Below are 21,596 nucleotides of genomic sequence, written 5' to 3' on the forward strand. Positions count from 1 at the left end.
GCAAAAGGTTAACCTCGCAGTAGCAAATGCCAGGATGGATTAGAATTCTTCTGCAGGGTGGTCAGGTGTCCATGCAAAAGAAGGTGGAGCTGCATTCAGGTGGTTGTAGAGACATCCGCGGGGCCAGCCCTGCCGAACAGCGGGAAATTCCTTGAGGCCCTGCCTGCAATGGAACACTCTTCACCCCCTCATGTCCCCCACATCTACTGCACGGACCCCAACAGCAAATACTGTATGCTAAGTCAGAGGGTATAGTAAGCAGTTAAGATTTTCCTGGTCCCAAGTTTTTCTTTTAATATAAAATTGAAATAAAAATTATAAAAATAAGCAAAATACGAAATTGTTTTACTCCCCTTGTCTTAACTTCCCCAGAGCACGTTTTTTTTTTTAATTACTATTTTTATTTTTACATAGTTGATTAGGGTGATTAGAGCCAAGAATTAAAGGAAGGTGGGTGAGATCACCTTTTCCACATTCTTTTTTTTTTTTTTTCCTTCCTGTATCTGGGGTAAGAGCGGAGAGAGGCGAGAAGCCACACCAAGCCTCCTAAATGCCTCTGCACCCTCGGATGGAGGGCAGCCACCCGACACCACCCCAGGGTCCCTGATGTGAGGTATGCTCTGAGGGTCCTGCTCATGAGGTTTTTGAATTACTGATTGACATAGTCCACCTGAGAGTCTCCATTTGCCCACTTAGCCAGGGTAGTAGTCCTCTGTTGTAGTACTGTTAGAGTCCCCGCCCGGACATTAGGGTGTGAGCTAGTCAACCCCCAGAAAACGACAGAGTCTTGCTGGTAATGCAAAAAGCAAACAGAGTTTATTGTGCCAGCATGCTGGGGTCAGATCGTACTTGGGGCACACAGGCCAGCCAAGCAGATCGGACTCCAACTTAACATAAGGCTGGAGATTATATACCCCATCTTGGCTGTAACATATATCAAAGTCAACTCAAAAGTAACAAATTTAGGTGCAAGCAGTCTGTTCCATTCTCACACTCATTATTTACGTTCCCACACTTATTGTTTATGCTCCACACTTATTATTTACGGCTCATCCCATCCTGGCACCCTTATCTTTATGGCTCCTCCAGACTCTGGGGCCGGGGAACTGTGCCCCTGCCTTCCTGCACCCGGGTTAGATGGTAGATAAGTTCACAGAGAAACAAGGGAGACAGATTTATCACTAGAGTGGAGCTTTCCCACAGTTCAGGCGCCTTCTGACCTAGCAAAGTAGTGGCTTCTCACCCAAAAGGGCCTAATATCACCTAACACTAATATTCTTAACATTTTAACATACTAACATTATACCAGTACTCTAACAGTACCAGGTGTCTTCTGCAGACTCCAATGGACTGCCATGTTCTCATGTGCACCTGGATCTACTGTTGAAGCCACTGAGCAGGCCCAGCTCTGATACATGTACTCCATGATCAGACCACGGAACCTGCACTTCTCTCTATGGTTGGGGTTCTAGCTCTGACTCCAGCAATTCAGTTGGGGGATCCCCAAAGAAACTTCATACGAGGCAATCCCAGAACTGATTCTGGTGTGTGCTTACCAATAGAGTCCAGCACAGTCTGTAGGCCCAATCAGCTTATGTACATGCTGGTGGTGGCAATTGCTGGGTCAGTCCTGTCTCCAGCCCTGTACTCAACCTTGCAGCCCAGCTAAGACCTGCCCACCACATACTTGGCCTTCACGTAAGCCAGTGGGATCTGTTGCCTAGTTGGAACAACCCACAATAACCCCCACCAGGCCCGCCCACTGCACTGGTTCTTGTGCTTGCAAGTATGTTTATTTTTACCGCAAAGTGAGATATCTTCCGTCTAATGATTCACTCCCCAAGTGACTGCAATGAGCGGTGCTGTGCCAACCCGAAGTCAGGATCCAGGAACTTCCTCCAGGTCTCCCACATGGGTGCAGGGTCCCAAGGCTGTGGGCCATTCCTGACTGCTTTCCCAGGTCACAAGCAGGGAGCTGGGTGGGAAGTGAAGCAACCGGGATTAGAACCGGCGCCCATATGGGACCCCGGCATAATCAAGGCGAGGACTTCAGCCCCTAGGCAACCGCGCCCGCCCGGCCCCTTTTTTTTTACCCCCACCCCCAGGTATTTCAAACAGCCCACCTCAACCCGGTAGTTCATTTAAGCCGTCGGTCCTCCCAGGCTTTGGTAACTTAGCAACCAAGCGTCCCCGGCGGAGGCTTCCGGGACCCCGACCTCGGTCGTCCAATCAGCTCAGGGCAGCCGCCGCACAGGCCGACGGGACTCTGAGGACGGCGCGTCGCCTGCCGGCGTCGGTACCATGGCGACGCGCCTCGGGTTGCCGCTGGAAATGGCGGTTTTCTCCGTGTTTTCCGCCCGGGATTTATCCACTTTCCTGCTGTTGGTGTTGTCTAGCGTTTCGCAGGCTCAGATCTTTTCTCTCCCTTTCCGGCAGCCGGAGACCTGCGGCCAGGACCAGTACTTCGATATCTCTGCGCTCTCCTGTGCCCCGTGTGGAGCCCACCAGAGGCAGAGTGCTGAAGGTGAGACGCTGTGGGGTGACCCTGGCACCCCAGTTACCGCTTCTGCCTGGGTCCCCATCCCGGCTCGCGAGGACGCCTCTTCTGCAGGGCGGGGCTGGCTCGCACGTGTTAACTGCCCACGCCCGAGAAAAGGGCTTTGGGAAACCCTAAGTGATCCTGGAATCTCGTCAGATCAGCTCCTCGTCAGATCAGATTAGCACAAGCAGAAAAGCCATAGTAAAGCCCTTTCTCATATTCTGAAGTCAGATTTTAAAATAGAAATTTGAAAGCCGTACTAACAGAGATCTCCCCCTGGTTCACTCCACAAATGACTGAAGCCGGAGCCTGGAACTCTGTCGCGCGTGGGAGCCAGGGTATCCGAGGACTGTGGTCATTCCTTGTTGCTTTCCCGTGGTCCAGCAGCAGGAACACTGGCCAAGCAGTGCAGCCGAGCCGGGACCTGAACCCCTCCTCAGAGAGGGGATGCTGGCATTTCAAGCCACAGCTTAACCTACTGTGCCACAGTGCTGGGCACCATCTGAGATGTTTTTACTTGTCAGAGTGACCCGTTGCGTTCACTTTGTGCCGTCTGCAGACTTGAGTTGTCATTCCTGTCACTTCATCGGACAGCTCATGCTGTTCAGGTCATGTGAAGTAGGGCTCGGAATTATGGCCTCCCCGTCCGTGTCCCATGCCCCGTTGCTGGTTCAGGTCACTGCACTTGTGCCAGTGCGGCCAGCAGCACGTATCCCTGCCATCCTGTGGGAAGAATTCTCACTTCTGGCTCAGCCTGGAGCTTTACAGTTACTGGGGGAGGAAACCAGCAGGTGAAAGACATCCCTGTATGTCATCCTTCCTTTCCAAGAAAAATTATAAATACGACGGATAAAGCATTTCAGACTCTAAAGTAGAAATTATTCATTTTGTAATTAGGAATCTAAATATCGTGTATGCTACACTACAGAAGGTCCTTTGAGTACAACTTCTACCTAATGACTCCCCCTCAAAAATGCTTTTCTTTCTTTTTTATTTATTTGTTTATTTATTATTTTTTATTATTACAAAGTCAGATATACAGAGAGGAAGATCTTCCATCTGATGATTCACTCCCCAAGTGAGCGCAGTGGCCGGTGCTGCGCCGATGCAAAGCCAGGAGCCCTTTAGGCTGTCCTCGACTGCTTTCCCAGGCAAAAAGCAGGGAGCTGGATGGGAAGTGGAGCTGCTGGGATTAGAACCGGCACCCATATGGGATCCTGGTGGGTTCAAGGCAAGGACTTTAGCTGCTAGGCCACGCCGCCGGGCCCAAAATGCTTTGCTTATCCAGTGAACAAATAATGCCTGCTTTATGATTTTTGCTGTCTGTTCAGAGGGAAATAGGGTTATATTTGAATGAAGATTACTTTTTGAATATGATTTTGGTTAGGTAAATTTGAATTCATTTAATATATGTGTATGATTTGGAAATAAGAAACATGAATATTTCCCACAGTGGTTTAATTGTGTGCTATTCCGTGCTTTGATTCAGGACAGTACTAGCTGTGTACCATTCTTCTCGGGTCGCGCGTGCTCACCTACAAGGCAGTTCTAGCTGTTCTCTCGATTTAACTGAAGAGGAGGTGCCCCAGCACGGGTGCACTCTAACTGTCCCAGATTTACACGCTGAAGTTGAACTGAAGTTGGAACCCAGGGAATATGTCTCTCAATTTGAACCTAGGCAGTACTGATTCCAGTGTCTTACACATCGTTTTTTTTTTAAGATTCATTTCTATCTGAAAGGCGAAATTACAGAGAGAAGGAGAGACAAGCACAGGTTTCCATTGCTTGGTTCACGCCCCAAACGACCACAATGACCAGAGCTGAGCTGCTCAGAAGGCAGGATCCAGGAGCTTCCTCCAGCTCTTCCACTGCCTTTCCAGGCCACAAGCAGGGAGCTGGAAGGAAGTGGAGCAGCTGGGATACCAGGCGGCACACACATGGGATGCCAGAGATGCAGAAGAATGCCTAGTGTGTTACTCCACAGCATCAGCCCTTGCTTTTGCAAATCTTTTTGTTTTTGTTGTTAAGATTTATTTATTGCAAAGTCAGATATACCAAGAGCAGGAGAGACAGAGAAGAAGATCTGCTGTTTGATGATTCACTGCCCAAGTGACCGTAAGGGCCACAGGATACTAACTAGCGCCCGTATGTGATCCTGGCATGATCGAGGCAGGACTTTAGCTGCTAGGCCGCCGCACCAGGCCCTGCTTTTGCAAATCTTAAGAATTGCTAAAATTTTCCTATATTGGAGTTTTATTTTTTGTTTCTCATGACAAAATTGACTCTTTTCTCTTCAGGTACGTCATGCGTGTGCCTCGCTGGATTTCAGATGATCTCTAATAACGGAGGACCTGCTGTTGTTTGTAAAAAGTGCCCGGAGAGCATGGTATGGGGAATCTATTTTCAAATAACTCTGCTGTATAAGTAATAAATTCAACATTTAAATTTTTCATGCTACAATTTTATTACTTACTTAAATACCCTCAACCTTTACATGTAATAAGTTCATAAACTCAGTAAATACGTTAATTTATGCCATTGTCATCCTATCGCTCACTTCATTATATCATGATTTTTGGAAAATGAAAATTGTTACATATGTTAATTTTTAACTAATAACATATTTCTCATTTTGGATCATTTTATATAGCATTTCTGACTTTCATAATAATGGTTCTCAACACTGTCATACAAAAAATATTAAAATCTTAGTACTTATTGAATGTAATCCATAGCCATTATTTGTAGGTCTGGTAATAGTTTGGTATATTTATATTTTTCAATATATTAATCTTCACTGAATTATTAACAATAAAATAGAAATATGCCAGGTCAGATTTGTTTTTCAGTGATATTTCAATTTTTAATAATTTTTCAATATCCCAATGCAGGAATATTAGCAAGTATAATTTTTTTAAAAGATTGGTTTATTTTTATTGCAAAGTCAGATCTACAGAGAGGAAGATCTTTCATCCATTGATTTACTCTCAAAGTGACTACAGCAGCCGGAACCATGCCAATCCAAAGCCAGGAGCCAGGAGCCTCTTCTGGATTTCCCACCGGGGGAGGGGTGTGCAGGGTCCCAAGACTTTGGGCCATCCACCACTGTTTTTCTAGGCCACAAGCAGGGAGCTGGATGGGAAGCAGGGCTGCGGGATATGAACCGGGGCCATATGGGATCATAGCACATTGAAGGTGAGGACTTTAGTCACTAGGCTACCATGCTGGACACATCAAGTATACTTTTTTAAAGGATTTGCTTATTAATTAATTTTATCAAAAAGGCAGATTTTACAGACAGATCTTCCATCTGCTGGTTCACTCCCAAAATGGCTGCAACAGCCGGAGCTTGGCCAATCCAAAACCAGGAGCCAGGAGCTTCTTCCACATCTCCCCCGTGAGTGCAGGATCTGAAGGCTTTGGGCTGTCCTCAGCTGCCTTCCCAGGTCATAGTACTAAGCTGGATGGGAAATGGAGCTACCAGGATATGAACCAAATCCCGGCGCATGCAAGACAAGGACTGTAGCCACTAGGCTACTGTGTTGGGCCCCCCTTTGTAAGATTTATATTCTTGCAAGGTAGCATTACAGAGAAAGATAGAGAACGTACACAGTTTTCTGCTTTCTGGTTCATCCCCAAATGGCCACTGCAGCTAGGGCTAGAGCAGGCAGAATCCTGGAGGCTGGAGCTCCTCTCAGGTCTCTCGTTTAGACAGCTAGGGCAAGCAGTTGGACCATCTGCTGCTGCCAGTGGCACAGGTGCTGGCCTAACACAGCAGCAACAATACCGACCCCAGCACTGTGTATATATAGGCCGTAAAATCCACCCATATTGCCAGAAAAAATTAAATTTCAAAAACTAAAATTTTTGCATTTTTAAAAACTCCAGTAATTTTAGAACAGATAAAACAGTTGTTAAACCAGCCTGCTAGTGACTTAATCCTATCAATATGTGTTGTGTTTTATCTAAAGATATTTCAGAAAACCCAATGAAAAGTATAATTAAAGAATGTTAGGTCTTGGTGTGGTAGCCTAGCACCTAAAGTCCTCATCTTACACACACTAGGATCCCATATGGGCGCCAGTTCTAATCCTTGCAGCCCCACATCCCATCCAGCTCCCTTCTTGTTGCTTGGGAAAGCAGTCAAGGATGGCCCAAAGCCTTGGGACCCTGCACCCTCGTGGGAGACCCGGAAGAGGCTCCGGACTCCTGGCTCCTGGCTTAGGATTGGCAAAGTTTGAGAGTGAATCAATGGATGGAAACTCTTCCTTTCTTCCTCTCCTCCTTTCTGTGTATCTGACTTTCTAATAAAAATAAAATCTTTAAAAAAAGGAATATTTATTCTGCAAAATATTTCTGAAAGACATGTAGTTTTACCATAAAACACATTTTTCCTGAGCTTTTTGAAGACCTTTGTATGACTTTCAAAAACTTTTTGCACTGTCCCCAACCAGCATAAGCTGGAACTGCTGGCAGAATGGACCAGCCCAGGCTACAGCACCCGCTGGCAAATGCCAAGGTGAGATGGGCCATTCCAGACTGGGCTGTGGCACCCACCAGCACATATGAGACCTGATGGCAGAGGTGCAAGCCTTGTAGGGGAGTTGTGGGGATTCTCCTTTTGGGCCACTGCTCGTATTGGTGGGTGTGAAAGCTGGGACTAGTGGCACACCAGGCCGGCCTAGGGCAATAACACCTGTTGGCCCTCATGTGAACTGTGGGTTGGAGCAGGAGAGAGCTGGGCTGGGCTAACTGACTATCCATTGGTGCAGGCATGAGACAGAGTAAAGGCAGGCTGGTTGGACTTTACCACAGCATCAGCTGGCAAGGGCTGGGACTAGGGGGCAAGTCCTGTCAAGCTAGACTGCAGAACCACCTAAATAGTACAATATCTGGGGCAGGGAATAGGCCCAGTAGGGAAATTGGGCACCTCTCTGATAGGCTGCAACTCCCAATGGTGAGCATGAGAACCATGGCAGGCCTGGCTATAGAGGTGGCACCTGCTGGCGTGAGTGTCAGCTGGAGGGATGAGTTAGGTTTCAGTGCTCAGTCATGTGTATGAGATCTGAGTGGGACATGGAACAGACTGGTCCACTGCACATGCTGGCAGGCACAGAAACCAGGGCTGGGGACTGTTGGGGATCACTCTGACTCACTGCAGCTTCTGGTGGTGTATATGAGATATGGGGCTGGAGATAGATCTGATCTAGCAATTGCAGGTACCAGTGTGGACATAGGCTGGTGTGGGTGAAAGAATGCAGTGGACCCCATACAGGTAGGCTCACACACAAGAGACGGTCTGAGATGACCTCAGATGAGATTGTTTGCAGGATCCTGTCCCCAACTAAACTGTTGGACTCATAACTCTAGTCATGATGAGACTGGCAGAACCTGTAGTCATACAACGGAGTGCAAACTGGACTGTCTCAGTGATTTGACGGAGCAGTGGACAACATACCCGGAGGCACATGGAAGATAGGTCAGACCACTGGAGCCTGCAGAGGACACCTGGTACCATAGCAGAGGAAGGAGGGCAGAACAAATTGTTTAACTACCCAAGTGAAGCGTGACAGCAAATTTCTGGGTGAACGGAGACTCAGAGGTGGACTATGTCAGTCAGTGGATCTCGGAATGATTTCCTCATCCTGGTATCTGTGAGATTGGCAGCATTTCAGATCTATCAGAACCAGTTAAGCAGAACCCTTGGGGCATGCTCCACATGGGGGACCCTCGGATGACATTGGGTGTCCATTCCCAATCCCTGCACACTGAGACGATTGTGAGGCTGGGTGTGGCTTCACCCCTTATCTCCACCCTTCCCCCAGATACAGCAAGAAGGAAAGGAAAATGTGGAAACTGTGGTTTCATGCACTTTGCCCTGTGATCCTGGACCTTTCTCACCCTGATAAGTTATGCAAACTTCATCAAAAATGGCATAAAATTTTTTTTGAACCAATATAAGCATCCATTAGTTCAGTTTTCCACCAACTTTGTAAGTATCCCTATATTTATAAGTTGAAAAATTTAAATGACTAAATTATGAAGTCAGAATCTTTTTGAACCAAAGATCATGATGAAGAAAAAAAAATTTCCAAAAATTACTCTTTTAATAGTAATCAGTAATTGTAATAACACATAATTTTATATTATAAGTATGAATTAGCTATTCAGTGTAATTTTTATTTGGAAGATTTGCAGAGAGAAGTAGAGACAGAAAAATATCTTCCATCTGCTCATTCCCTCTCAAATGGCTACAGAAACTGGAGCTGTGCTGGTTTGAAGCCAAGAGACAGGAGCTTTTTCTGGGTCTCCCATGTGGATCCAAGGGCCCAAACATTTGGGTCATCCCTCGCTGCTCCACAAGTACATTAGCAGGGAGCTAGATCTGAACGGAGCAACCGGCCTCAAAGCAGTGCTTATGTGGGAAGCTGGCACCTCAGGCAGAGCCTTAACATATTATACCATGGTGCTGGCTCCAGGAAATTCCTATACAACTAGTGTGTGTGTGTGTGTGTGTGTGTGTGTGTGTGTGTGTGAGAGAGAGAGAGAGAGAGAGAGAAAGAGAGAGAGAGAGAGACACTGATAATTGTTACATATTTTTGTGGCCTTTTGAACTTGCATGATCATGCAAGAAGGAGCTGGTCAGTTTAAACTTTTTCTTCTTCTTCTTCTTCTTCTTATTATTATTATAGAGAGGTGTCACCGAAGATGGTTGGAACTGCATTTCTTGCCCTGGTGGCTTAACTGCAGACGGAAAATGCCACTGTCCCCCTGGCCATATTTTAGGTAAGAATTGGATTATTTATGAAATGGTAATGATGACTCTTCATTTGTATTTTTTCACTTTATTTTAAAAACTCAGAGGATTTTTTTGTATTTTTACAATTTTAACGTGAAGAGAACAGTTAATGTAATTCACATACAATCCTAAGAATAGAATGACACTTTACTTCCCTTTCCTTTCCTTTCTGATTTTTGAGACAACATTTTGAATTTACGCTTTATATATATGTATGCCCTTTAACTATCAGTGTATAGTTTCTTCGATACTTTCTATTTTATTTATTCATTTTTTAAGGATTTATTTATTTGTTTACAATGCAGAGTTACAAAGAAAGGATAAGAGACTATCCATCTACTGATCCCTGCCTAAATGCCTAGATGTAGCAGCCGTGGCTGGCGTAAGGAAAGCCGGCTCCGGGAACTCCCATCCCAGTCTCATTGTGGGTGGCAGAGGCCCAGCTACCTGAGCCATCTTGGTTGCTTCCCAAGCGCATTAGCAGGGAAGTAAAAGGCAATGAGACACGTTTGCACGGACATTCCAATGCTGGATGGCAGGACCTTAAGCAGCCGCCTTGCCACAGCGATGGCCCTGTGTTTGGTTTTTGAAAGGGATGGATCTTCAATAGCTTGAGGATTATTTAAAAATATCTTACATTATTCATGCCCAAAATTAAATGATGGTTAAGACGTTAGCAGGCCTTGGAAAGGAAATTAAAAGCTCTGATTTATTTTAAAGTAAGATTGGATGACTGCAACCTTATGTGGTAAAATATGTGCCTCAACTTCTTAATTATGATGGGGAGATTGTAAGCAATCTTGTCAATGGCAGGACCTGGTAAAGATTGTACGTTGTATTCATAAGAGGGAAGGCATTTATTGGAAAGGAAAAGCTGTTAAATGATTATTCGGTAATGATTTAATTATGTGTTTAGAAAATTTGAGGGAGTCACTAAACATTATTATGAAAATAAGTTCTAGATATAAAATTAATATCCAAAAATTCTTGATTTTTTAAAATTACTTTATTTTTTTATTGGAAAGGCAGATATACACAGAGAAAGATACACAAAGAGAAAAAGATCTTTCATTCCCTGATTCACTCCCCAAGCAGCAGCAATGGCCAGAGCTGTGCTGATCCAAAGCCAGGAGCCAGGGGCCTCTTCTGGGTCTCCCACACGATCTTAGGGTCCCAAGGTTTTGGGCCATTCTTGACCAGTGCCCATTTGGGATCACAGTGCATAAAAGGTGAGGCCTTCAGCCACTAGGCTATCAGCTCCGGCCATTGTGGCCACTTGGGGAGTGAACCAACAGGTGGAATGTCTTTCTCTCTGTAAATCTGTCTGTCAAATAAAAAATGATTAAATAAATCTTAAATATTAAAAATATCTAAAGAGAAAAAAAAACTGTGGCCTGCAAAACAAAACAAAAGTCAAGTTGGACTGCATATTATGTAGTTGTTTCTCCTTTTGTGCTGTTGATTTTGAACCTCTGAAGCTTAGCCAGAATATCACTTCCATCGTAAGTAGCCTGTGTTAGATGTTAGGTTACAGTGATGCAAAACATACTCATACAAGGAAACTAGCTCCACTGTTACATGTATTTTATAACCAGTGTACTGTGTGAGTATGGCTGAGATGTGAATAGCCAGAAGAGGGACGCAGAGCAATCAGAATAGTTGGAAGTGATTATGTGCAGGTCATGGAAGGCGTTGTAGACTCTAACGGTGACCTCCAGAACTACTTCGTGTGTGGCAAGAAGCCAACGGGAGATTTTAAAAAGTGACGTGGGCCCAGTGCGGTAGCCTAGCACCTAAAGTCCTCACCTAGCATGCACCAGGATCCCATATGGATGCTGGTTCTAATCTCAGTGGCCCTGCTTCCTATCCAGCTCCCTGCTTGTGGCCTGGGAAAGCAGTAGAAGACAGTCCAAGGAGTTGGGACCCTGCACCCACGTGGGAGACCTGGAGGTAGCTCCTGTCTCCTGGCTTTGGATCAGCTCACCTCCAGCCCTTGTGACCACTTGCGGAGTAAATCAACGGTTGGAAGATCTTCTCTGTATCTCACTTTCCAGTAAAGATAAATAATTTTTTTTTTAAACGAAGAGTGACATGATCACATTTAGATTTTGAACAGTTTATAGTAGGAGTGGGTGTTGGGGACAGGCTAAACTGCATCCGCCTTATTGGGATGCTACGTTTGAGACCCAGCTCGTGTACTTCTTACCCAGTTTGTTTCTAATGCATCCTGAGAGAATGGCCCGAGTACTTGGGCCCCTGCTAACCCAGATGGAACACCCAGTGGCGTTGAAGGTGCTTGGTTTTGGCCGGGCTTAGCCCTGCTTGCTGTAGGCATTGAACCGTGAACCAGCAGGTAGGTGATTGTAAGCTAGCTTGGCTGGCTAATCTCTGTGTTTCTCTGTTTTACAAATGAATGAAAATTATCATAACGTTAACAGGATTTACTCTAACTTTTGCATGGAGGATAAAAACATCATCCTGAGTGGAAGCTTGTTATAAAGGCCCAGGTGGGAGATGATGATATTTATGGCAATGTTTTAATTGTAGAGGTAGAAAGGAGACCTAAAAGCATTTACAAGTTTGTCCATTATTATTTTAACGTGGGACATCGGGAGACCAAGGACTGAGACTTGGGTAAAGAAGTTGTTGAATGCAGTTAGTTTCCAAGTTACCGCATGTTTGTAGGAACAGTGTGTTGTCCTCCTTTATTTTTGTTAGTTATTTTTTTACGAAAAACTTCAGTGGTAAGATGGAAATCTCTTTAACCATTCTTTCCAATACTGATTCTCTGTTTCTCTTTCAACCACAAAATAATTTCTTTTTAAAGATTTATTTATTTTTATTGCAAAGTTAGATACACAGAGAGGAGGTGAGACAGAGAGGAATATCTGCTGTGTTGATTCACTCCCCAAGTGACTGCAGCGGTAGGAGCTGAACCGATCGGTCCCACGCGGTGCAGGGTCCCAAGGCTTTGGGCTGTCCTCAACTGCTTTCCCAGGCCACAAGCAGGGAGCTGGATGGGAAGTGGAGCTGCCAGGATTAGAACCGGTGCCCATATGGGATCCCAGCGCTTTCAAGGGTGAGGACTTTAACCACTACGCTAGGCTACCATGCCGGGCCCCACAAAATAATTCTAACAGCTTTTGGATATGTGTGTGATAGATCTTAATTACTCCAAGAGTTGATTCCATAGTACACCTTTTTCAGTTAACAACATAATCATTTAGACTTATGTTTTTCATTGAATTGTTTTCAGTGTTTATGTTACATAATGGATGCTATTTCAGGTTTTTTTTCCCTCATCTTTAAAGCTTTAATTTGCAAGTCAGAGTTACAGAGAGAGATTTCCTTTTTTCATATGGGATTCCAGCGCTTGCAGACAGAGGGGTCAGTCAGTTGAGCCATGACACTGACAAATCATACTTCAGTGAGTATCCTTTCACAAGGGTGTCTGTGGGTCTGTTATCCAAAAGTAAAATTGTATTGTTGTAGGGGATGTCAATTTAAAACTTTAATGTACAGACACTACTAAAAACTCTAGGTATAGAAACAAATTAGCAGTCTATGAAAATACTTGCTTTTTCATCTCGATGTTACAGGAATATATAGGTAGGGAATAAGAAAGTAAGGAAAAATATTACTGATTTATTACTATGGTGACTTGAAACTCGTTATGTATTTTTTAGCGTAAATAGGGAAGATGTCACTCTTCATAGTTTATTATGGAGATGTCTGACAAGCCTTTGTTTTGAGGATTATTGGGATCATGATGAAATGTTTTCTGAGTGTATAAAAGCTTGTGTGTTCACTATGTGTTACGTGTAAACTTTGTTTCTAACTTGTTTAGTGGAAAGAAATGCTAATGGAACATTGTTGTCTCAAGCAACTTGTGAGCGCTGTGATGAAACGGAAGATTCCTTTATGGTTGCAAATGCTTTAGGAAACAGGTAAGTGGTACACCAGGAGTTGGCTTCATTAGTGTCACCTTCCGTTTGTGTAATCTTAGAAAGAAAGCATTTTCCTGTCATATTCCTTTTTCCTCAATAACTGACCAAGGTTTGAAGTACACTTGAACAGTTATAAAGCTGGGGCCTGGAGCCCGAGACAGGGTCAAGGTCACATTGCAGTGTACTCTCTTGGGGGTTTGGTTTGTTTAGTGCAGTAAACAAACTGTATAGTCTGTATAGTCCCCTGACTGTGTCACCCCTTCTCAGGCTGCGATGGCTCAGAAATCGTGGATAAATTCCTTAGCATAGTGCTATATGTGGTTTGTGCATAATCTGCGGTTACATAGCAAGCACTGTGCTAACGTCTTTGCCTATTGCAATGTTATACCAAAGACATAAGAATAGTAATTATAGTGTAGATATATTTGATTTATAATACTATACTGCTTCCTGTTCCCACTTCTTTTTAAGCATACTACACATACATACCTCTGCATATATGCTTCTTCCCGCTATTTTAAATATATTGTATTGTTTCTTTAATTTTTTTTGGAAAATTTTTCTTTATTTGAAAGACAGAGTTACAGAATGAGAAACAGAGAAGTATTCCATGAATTGATTCACTCCCCAAATGCCCCTGCCAAGGCTAGGCCAGGCCAAAGCCAACAACTTCTGGGGTTCCCACATGTGTGCTGGGACCCAAACTTTTGTGCTATCCTCTGCTGCTTCCCCTGGCACATTAGCAAGGAGCTGGAGCAGCTGGCAGTCAGATTAGCACGTGGGATGCTGGCACTGCAGGTGGCAGCACATTGCTGGTTTCGTCATTTTTTTTTTTTTTTTAAGAAACCTTAGAAACCTACCTGATGATTTCCTTCTAAGCAGTTCTCAGTTTCCCAAATTTAATGCAGAAACTAGTTGAGCAGCTTCTCCTAGGAACAGTTCCTGTTGGATCATCCTTCCTCAGGTTTATCCAGCTGCAGCATCCAAATATGGAGCTGATCCCCGAGTTCACCTGTCTGAAGCTTCTCCAGGCCCAGGCTGAGTGTTTTGCTGTGTTCCAGACCCACTTCCTGCCTAGTCTTTCATCCAGTGATGAAGGCTCACATAAACCTGTAAAGATGCTTGCTCCTTCCTCTTATCTCATTCAGTAATGACAAATAGGAAGTGTTTTTATAGAACAAAGCTGAGCCATACTTTCTTTTCTAAAATATTAGCTATGTTTGATGAGATTGATGGTATTGTTTTTAAATTTATGCTCTCTTTCTGGTTTGTGGCAGATAAAACAAAAGTATGCCTGATGCAACTACTTGTAAAAATTGTGAAAAAAAATGATTTGTAAAAAATTGATGTAGTTCCATTTGTGTGAATCTGTTGGACTCTTTTGTCAGTTGAGTAACCTCTCTTTGTTACTCAGTATTCTTTATTCTGTATATTCTATCTAGTTCAGAAATAGTTAAATAAGTGGTTAATTTCTTGATTTGTGCTTCGTCTTACATTACAAAAGAGTGATATAAATCTATCCTGATTAGTATTAATGCTTTTTAATTTATTTAAGTAATTGTTTAAATGAGTGAATTTATTCTAATCCAGTGTTTAGGAAGACAATTTCTTAATTAAATCGGGCTAAGTATAATTCTTTAACATTTTAAAAATTATTTCTGTTGTATTGATCAGGTGTGTCCGATGCGAACCAACATTCATTAATACCAGCAGGTCCTGTGCATGCTCAGAACCGAACATTTTAGTAAGGCTACTCCAATTGATAAAGTTTATATTTTTAATTCAATTGCATATTCATGTCCATAAACTGGATCTCTTTACTCTTGTCTATCCGTGAAGACAGGGGGATTATGTTTTAGCAGAATGAACTTTCCTGCCCGTATGATTTCAACTGCACGTTATTCAGAACTCGTGAGTATGTTTTGATTTTTTTCTGCATTGTTAAAGAACTCTTTATGTTTCTTCCTGTGATAATTAATTTTGGGCTGAAATAAGAAGTATCTGTGTGTAAATCCCTGTGAAATAGAAATTATTGGGCCCGGCGCGGTGGCGCAAGTGGTTAAGTCCTCGCCTTGCAACCCCGGGATCCCATATGGGCGCCGGTTCTAATCCCGGCAGCCCCGCTTCCCTTCCAGCTCCCTGCTCGTGGCCTGGGAAGGCAGTGGAGGACGGCCCAAAAGCTTTGGGAACCTGCACCCGTGCGGGAGACCCGGAAGAGGCTCCTGGCTTCGGATCGGCATAGTATCGGCCCGTTGCGCTCACTTGGGGAGTGAATCATCGGACGGAAGATCTTCCTCTCTCTCTCTCCTCTCTCTGTACATCCGCCTTTCCAATGAAAAAATAATAAAAATAAATCTTTAAAAAAAAAAAGAAATAGAAATTATTGGGGTTGACATTGTGGCCATTGTTGAGTGCTGTTTCTGACCCAGCTTCCTGCTAGTATACCTGGGAAAGCAGCAAAAAATGGCCCAAGTTCTTGGGCTTCTGCCGCTCATGTGGGAGGCCAGATATGGGAGGCCTGTGCCAAAATGTGGAGGATTAGCTCACTGAGTCACAGCGCTGGCCCCAGTACTTTATAAGAGAGAGTTCTGAAATTGTACTCTGCATTCCTTACTTACCATTAACTTAGTAACTATAGTCTCCATTGATGATGCTTACCAAATTTATTTGATTTCCATCATTTTTTTCACATTTACTAATGACTGTGCTTCTGATAAAGATGACTTCCTCTCTTTACATAAATGAATGCATATAATATTTACACACATATTATTGTTATTACTGTCAGTATGCTCATTTGTTTTGAGCTTAACTTGTCTTATATTTGGCCAGTTGAAGCCCCTTCTGGTTCATTCCTTTGTCTTCTTGATATGTCCACATCCTTGTTTTTTTTTTTTAATTTTTTTATATTTTATTTTTATTGGAAAGGCAGATATACACAGAGAGAAAGAGATACAGAGAGAAATCTCTTCCATCCACTGGTGCATTCCCCAAGTGGCACAATGGCTGGAGCCAAGCTGATCTGGAGCCAGGAGCCAGGAGTCAGGAGCCAGAGCTTCTTCTGGGTTTCCCAGGCAGGTGCAGGGTCTCTGGTGCTGCTGTTTTTGCTTTCCATTTTTGCATATGGTTTTCAGTGTTTTTCTTTAATATTTATTTTTATTCATTTGAAGGAGAAAGAGAGCTTCCATGCTCTGGTTCACTCCCCAATTACCCACAACAGCCAGGACTAGAGCAGGCAGAAGCAGGAGCCAGAAGCTCCTCCTGGTCTCCCCGCCTCCCAGATGCAGTAGCAGGAAGCTGAGGCAGAAGTGCAGAGAAGTAGCTAGGACTGAGGTGGCGCTCTGATTTGGGATGAGGCGGCCCAAGAGGGAACTTACCCCATTGTGCTATAATGTCTGTCCCTCTTTAGCTTTTTCACTACCAGTATTTTTTCTTAAAAAATGAAAGTTTTTGCTTATTGAAGAGATAAAAACAGTGTCTCATTTGACTTTAAATTTCTTTGCTATCTGTGGTACTGTGTTGCATAGAATTTGGTAATATTACCCTGCCCATGTATAGGAGACAATTAGTCTGCTTGATGCTTCTCAGTGCCTCATGTTTCAACAAGGCATACCGATGAGTTTCCCAGCAGCAGCTCTCAGCCAGAGGTTTCTGAATGTAGCTGTCAGGACTCTTGTGTTCTTTGCTGTCACATAGAGATTCTGAGTCGGCTATTTTCTGTGCTTAGAAAATTTCACATGAAGCCCAGCATGATTTGAGAAACACCACTTTGGAGATTTGAAATCATTCCTCAAATTTCTCTATTACGTGTCAGCTTAATACAGTATTTGTATTTCTAAATCAAATTTTAGCATATCAGTACACAGTTAAAATCTATTTCTTTACTCTTTTGGCACTTTGTTTCTTGTATAAGTAAAATGAGAAGAAAGTTTTTTTTTTTTGGATATACATTTTACTTGCTTCTGTATTTTGCCTTAATAGCATTATTTTTTTAATGCAATCGTAAATCTGTAATAACTGACACTAGGTAGAAATAAATTCTTATATTACCATTAGAATCTATTTTTCTGCTAACTTTGGGAAAGTTTCTCATTCATGAATGTATGTATTAATATCTTTCTAATGGTGTGTGATGTTTGGGAATCTTCGTTTAAACTTAAAATTTGTCTCTCTGTAGGGCATTTCCTTAAATTCAGAATGGTTTGCAAAGTACTTGCAGTCTTCAGCAGCTGCATGTCGGGTGAGTAAAATGTGAAGAAAAATGCTTTATTTTGAAAAATTGTGGTATAGTCTTTCACCCAGGTAATAAGTTTGTTCTCTAATTAGATGTGTCTCCTCAAGCACTCCTACAAGAAGAATATTTCCTTTCTAGTAGATTGAGAGAGGCTGCATAAAGAAAATGTTGTTCACTATATATAAGTTGAATGTATCCTGACTTACTCTGCTGGGATTGAGTGGTAGGGGAAAGTGACTGTCATTTAATAAATGTTTATTGAGAGCCTACTGTGCATCAAGTCCTATTTTCAGGCCAGGTTAAATATTTCAGAAGAAGAAATAGGTTGCTCTGCAAGTTTTAGTCTTTTTTAAATGCCTAGTTATGGTAAGTGCTATCAAGGCCTTGAATCTGGGTAAAGAGTAGAGATTAGAGAGGACTGTTTTATATGGGATGCTACGATTGGCATCTCTGAGAGGAATTTGAGCAAGCTTGGAAGAAATGGGAGTGAAGCCTGCAAGTGTCTAGAAAGGGTATTGTAAATGGAAAACAGCATGAGCAGAGACTGCAAAGCAGAGAGAGTGGAGAGGAGCGACCCGTGCAGCGGTGTAACACGCTGGTCCTCCTCCTGCCAGCACCGATACGTGTTCCAGCTTCCCCACTTCCCATCAACTCCCTGCTTATAGCCTGGGAAAGCAACGGAAGGTAGCCCAAAGCCAAAGGACCCCTGCCTCTGTGTGGGAGACCTGGAGGAGGCTCCTGGCTTCTGGCTTTGGAATCTTTAAAAAAAAAAAAGAAGAAAGAGGAGAGGAAGTGAGATTAATGAGATCTGGAATGCAAGGCAGTTACTGTGGTAAAGACTTAGGATTGGACAATAAGATGCTGGACTCTATGCTTGGTATATGCCTGCAATGAAAGAATCTTGACTGGAATTGAACTGTAATATTGCAACAAAGTGGAGGAATCCACCGTGGGGGCGGGGGAGGGCACGGGAAGGAGTTCCGGGAATCCCAGAGCCTATGAAACTGTGTCACATAATGAAATGTAATAATAATTATTAAATAAAAAGACTTAGGATTTACCTGAAGGGAAAAGATTTTTGTACAAAGAAAAACATAATCTTACATTTTTTGGGGGGAGGGTTGTTTGTTTTACATCGGGTTTTACACTTGATCTTAGCCAGAAGGACAAGAAGCAGTTTTCCATTGTGTTTTAAGAGGCTCACTGGAGCATGGAGTAAAGAGTGTGTTGGGCAATGACAGAATGTAGGAATGCTTGGGAGAATATTGCAGTAACCTGAGTGGGACATAGTGGGAGGGTGGACAGGAGATAAACTGGAAATGAGAAAAATGGGAGGTTGGCTTTGTGGGATAGTAGGATTCTGGAATCCTAATTAGAGCACCGATTCAACTCCTGGCTCCTCCTCCTCTGATTTGACTTCATGCAGCTAACTCATGGGAAGGCAGCTGAGGATAGTCCATATGCTGGCACGCCTGCCAACATGTGGGACATCTGGATGGAATTCCTGGCCCAGCTCTGGCTGTTGAGACCAAATGGAGTGAGCTAGCTGATGGAAGATTGCGTGTGTGTGTGCTCTCTCTCTCAACCCCACCTCCCTAACCTGCTTTCTCTTCCTCTCCCTTTCCCCCTCTTTCTTTTGCTAATGCTCTGCCACTCAAATAAATACATGTTCAACAAGAAATGAGATAATTGTTTAGTTTCCAGTTCTGCTTTCACTGTTAAGCCAACAGGATTTATTGATCAATTGGAATATGAGGGGGTAAAAACATTCACTCCAATGTTTTTGACTTAACTAAAATAAAGATTGAAAGGGAAGTCCAAAAAATTACCTCATTGATGATTCATAATAAGCAGATTAAAGTGGATTAGATATGTGTGTAAAAGATCTAACATAAACAATCTTTCAAATACAAGTGTTTTATTGTTTTATTTAGCAGTTTTAAAACTATCATGCTATCAACTTTTACTTAAATTTTTTAGTGGTTTGCCTTTGTGTTTAGCCTGTATTTTATAATTGCTATGTACATATTATTCTCTTTAGCATATGGGAAGAGTCCTATTTTATCTAGAGAAAAGGTATTAACAAATTTTTTAGAAGATTGAGAATCAATAACATTAAAATTAAGCCCAGTTTTTGTTTCAGATTTGCTCAGTCTGTGAAGGTCATGTAACATGTAACTTTTCTCTTCTGCCTTCGTCTCATAGATGTATGCCAATCTAACCTCCTGTCAGACTCTTGGAAACATGTGTGTAATGAACATGAACTCGCGTGATCCTGCCACATTTGATGCATGTTGGCTCTTCCAGTCTGTCTATGAGAACACTGCTGCACTAGGCACTGTTCATTCTATTTCATTTTGGTAAGGAAATGAGTTTTACTGATGAAATGCCATTTTGATTCATAAAGTACAATTCAGTATAACTATTTCCAGAAATATCAGTAAATATTTCTTCAAGTATTAAAGCCATTGTAATTGTCTGAAGGAGGCAGAACCTTCCGTGGCTGTTCTACGGAGACCAGCTGGGATTAGCACCTCAAGTTCTCAGGACCACGCCTCTTCCTACAAACTTCAGTTTTAAAGGGAAAAATCAGGTACAAATCACAGTATCTCTAGAGAACCACATTTTGATTTATAATCTTTAAAGGTAAGAATGTTATTAGTCAAAATTTTTTGTCTTTCAGGTCATTTAACAAAATTTAGTTAGTGAGTTAAATAAGTTTCACCTGCTTAGAGGAGCTAGCCTGTAACGATTCACGCGCACAGGTATCACTGGATGAAATACATGGTCATGGCAACAAGATGTGCTGGTAGGATTGGGAAGAAGGATTTCCTCCTCAGGTGCAAAATAGCGTGTCCTTCTGTACTTGCACATTTTCAGGAAGTGCCTCCAAGATCAACCGGGGCTCCGTGCTGTTTCCTAGCACTTTGCAGATAGAAATTTCTACCTCCTGCCTTTGGGCTTTCCCCGCCCCCTCCTCCAGATATCATAAGTTTGAAAGATTGCCCATCACTAATGCTGCCTTGTAGTTTCTGCAGTGTCATTTGCCTGCAAAATATCAGTTCAGTTCTTTCATGTATATACATTTAGTCATAGAAACAATTGGATTAATTCAGCTTCAATTCGATTAATTCAGCGGGATTGAAATTTTAGCAAAAGGGATCAGTCGAAAACAAAAACAGGGTTAGGCAACTATGGTAGTTCATTTAATAATGACTACTTACTGCCTTCAAAATATTTGACATTATTTTATTCTTGCTTTTTCTCTCATCAGAATACAAAGCTGAAGTTTGTTGCTGCCTCCTATGATATCAGCGGCCGTTTTCTCCAGTGGCAGTCTTTAGAAGGAGGTGTTTTACAGGTGAGTTCAAGTGTCCCCAAGAATGCTTGCTTTCTGTGGAGGCAAAGACAGCAGGAAGAGACACGATTATGGTTGATCAGTTACACACTGCAGTGCTTTCCTTCTGCGCTTTAAGTTCGCATTGATGTAACTGATGTCCTTACCCTAGCTTTTCATACCCTTGATATATTAAGTGAACGTTATGTAGAGCATATAATCTTGTCAAGGCATGAAAACTCTTGATGTATTCAAAGAAAAGGTTTGTGAGAGATACTTATTAATTGTATTGTTCTGTTGTAGCTTTGTCCAGATACAGAGGCAAGACTAAACGCTGCTTATTCTTTTGGAACAACTTATCAACAAAATGTGAGTTTGAATTTTTTTAGTCTATATTTTACTTTGTTTTTTTTTAAGATTTTACATCAATACTAACTGGCAGAAAATTTGAATTTTTGAAACTGGAAATAATATTAATGTAATGAGTAATTTTGCTGATATACTTTTGCTATCACCTAAGCTCCCAAATTTTAATGTAATCAGCATGAAGAGACTATCTTAACTTTCCTTGAATGTTTTCTTAATCAAATGTGTATCTACTTCTGGACTAACAGGTTATATTTGCTTTATTTTTTTATAATTATTTATTGAAAGGCAGAGTTACAGAGAGGGAGGGAGAGACATAGAGATCTTTCACTCACTGGTTTATTCCCCAAATGGTTGCAGCAGCTGAGCAGAAC

The 21,596-nt window shown here is 42.6% G+C and overlaps 1 protein-coding gene across 2 annotated transcripts in view; it reads left to right on the forward strand.

Annotated features, from left to right (window-relative positions):
• Positions 1–2,284: 2,284 nt before the first annotated feature.
• The window catches only part of TMEM67 (transmembrane protein 67), a 56,360-nt gene continuing 37,048 nt past the window's right edge, over positions 2,285–21,596 (forward strand). Inside the window, exons 1-11 of one of the 2 annotated variants that reach the window (XM_040993350.1) lie at positions 2,285–2,524; positions 4,837–4,925; positions 9,232–9,325; positions 13,186–13,285; positions 14,960–15,029; positions 15,125–15,196; positions 17,463–17,525; positions 19,725–19,879; positions 20,004–20,112; positions 20,794–20,880; positions 21,160–21,225. In XM_040993350.1, the coding sequence (XP_040849284.1) occupies positions 2,302–2,524; positions 4,837–4,925; positions 9,232–9,325; positions 13,186–13,285; positions 14,960–15,029; positions 15,125–15,196; positions 17,463–17,525; positions 19,725–19,879; positions 20,004–20,112; positions 20,794–20,880; positions 21,160–21,225 (1,128 nt within the window). In that variant the 5' untranslated portion in view covers positions 2,285–2,301. The remainder of the gene's footprint in view (positions 2,525–4,836; positions 4,926–9,231; positions 9,326–13,185; positions 13,286–14,959; positions 15,030–15,124; positions 15,197–17,462; positions 17,526–19,724; positions 19,880–20,003; positions 20,113–20,793; positions 20,881–21,159; positions 21,226–21,596) is intronic. The other variant, XM_040993358.1, reaches the window with a different exon arrangement.

This window comes from Ochotona curzoniae, unplaced genomic scaffold, assembly GCF_017591425.1.
Source record: "Ochotona curzoniae isolate NIBS_2020 unplaced genomic scaffold, NIBS_Ocur_1.0 contig_1071, whole genome shotgun sequence".
NCBI classification, from domain to species: Eukaryota; Metazoa; Chordata; class Mammalia; order Lagomorpha; family Ochotonidae; genus Ochotona; species Ochotona curzoniae.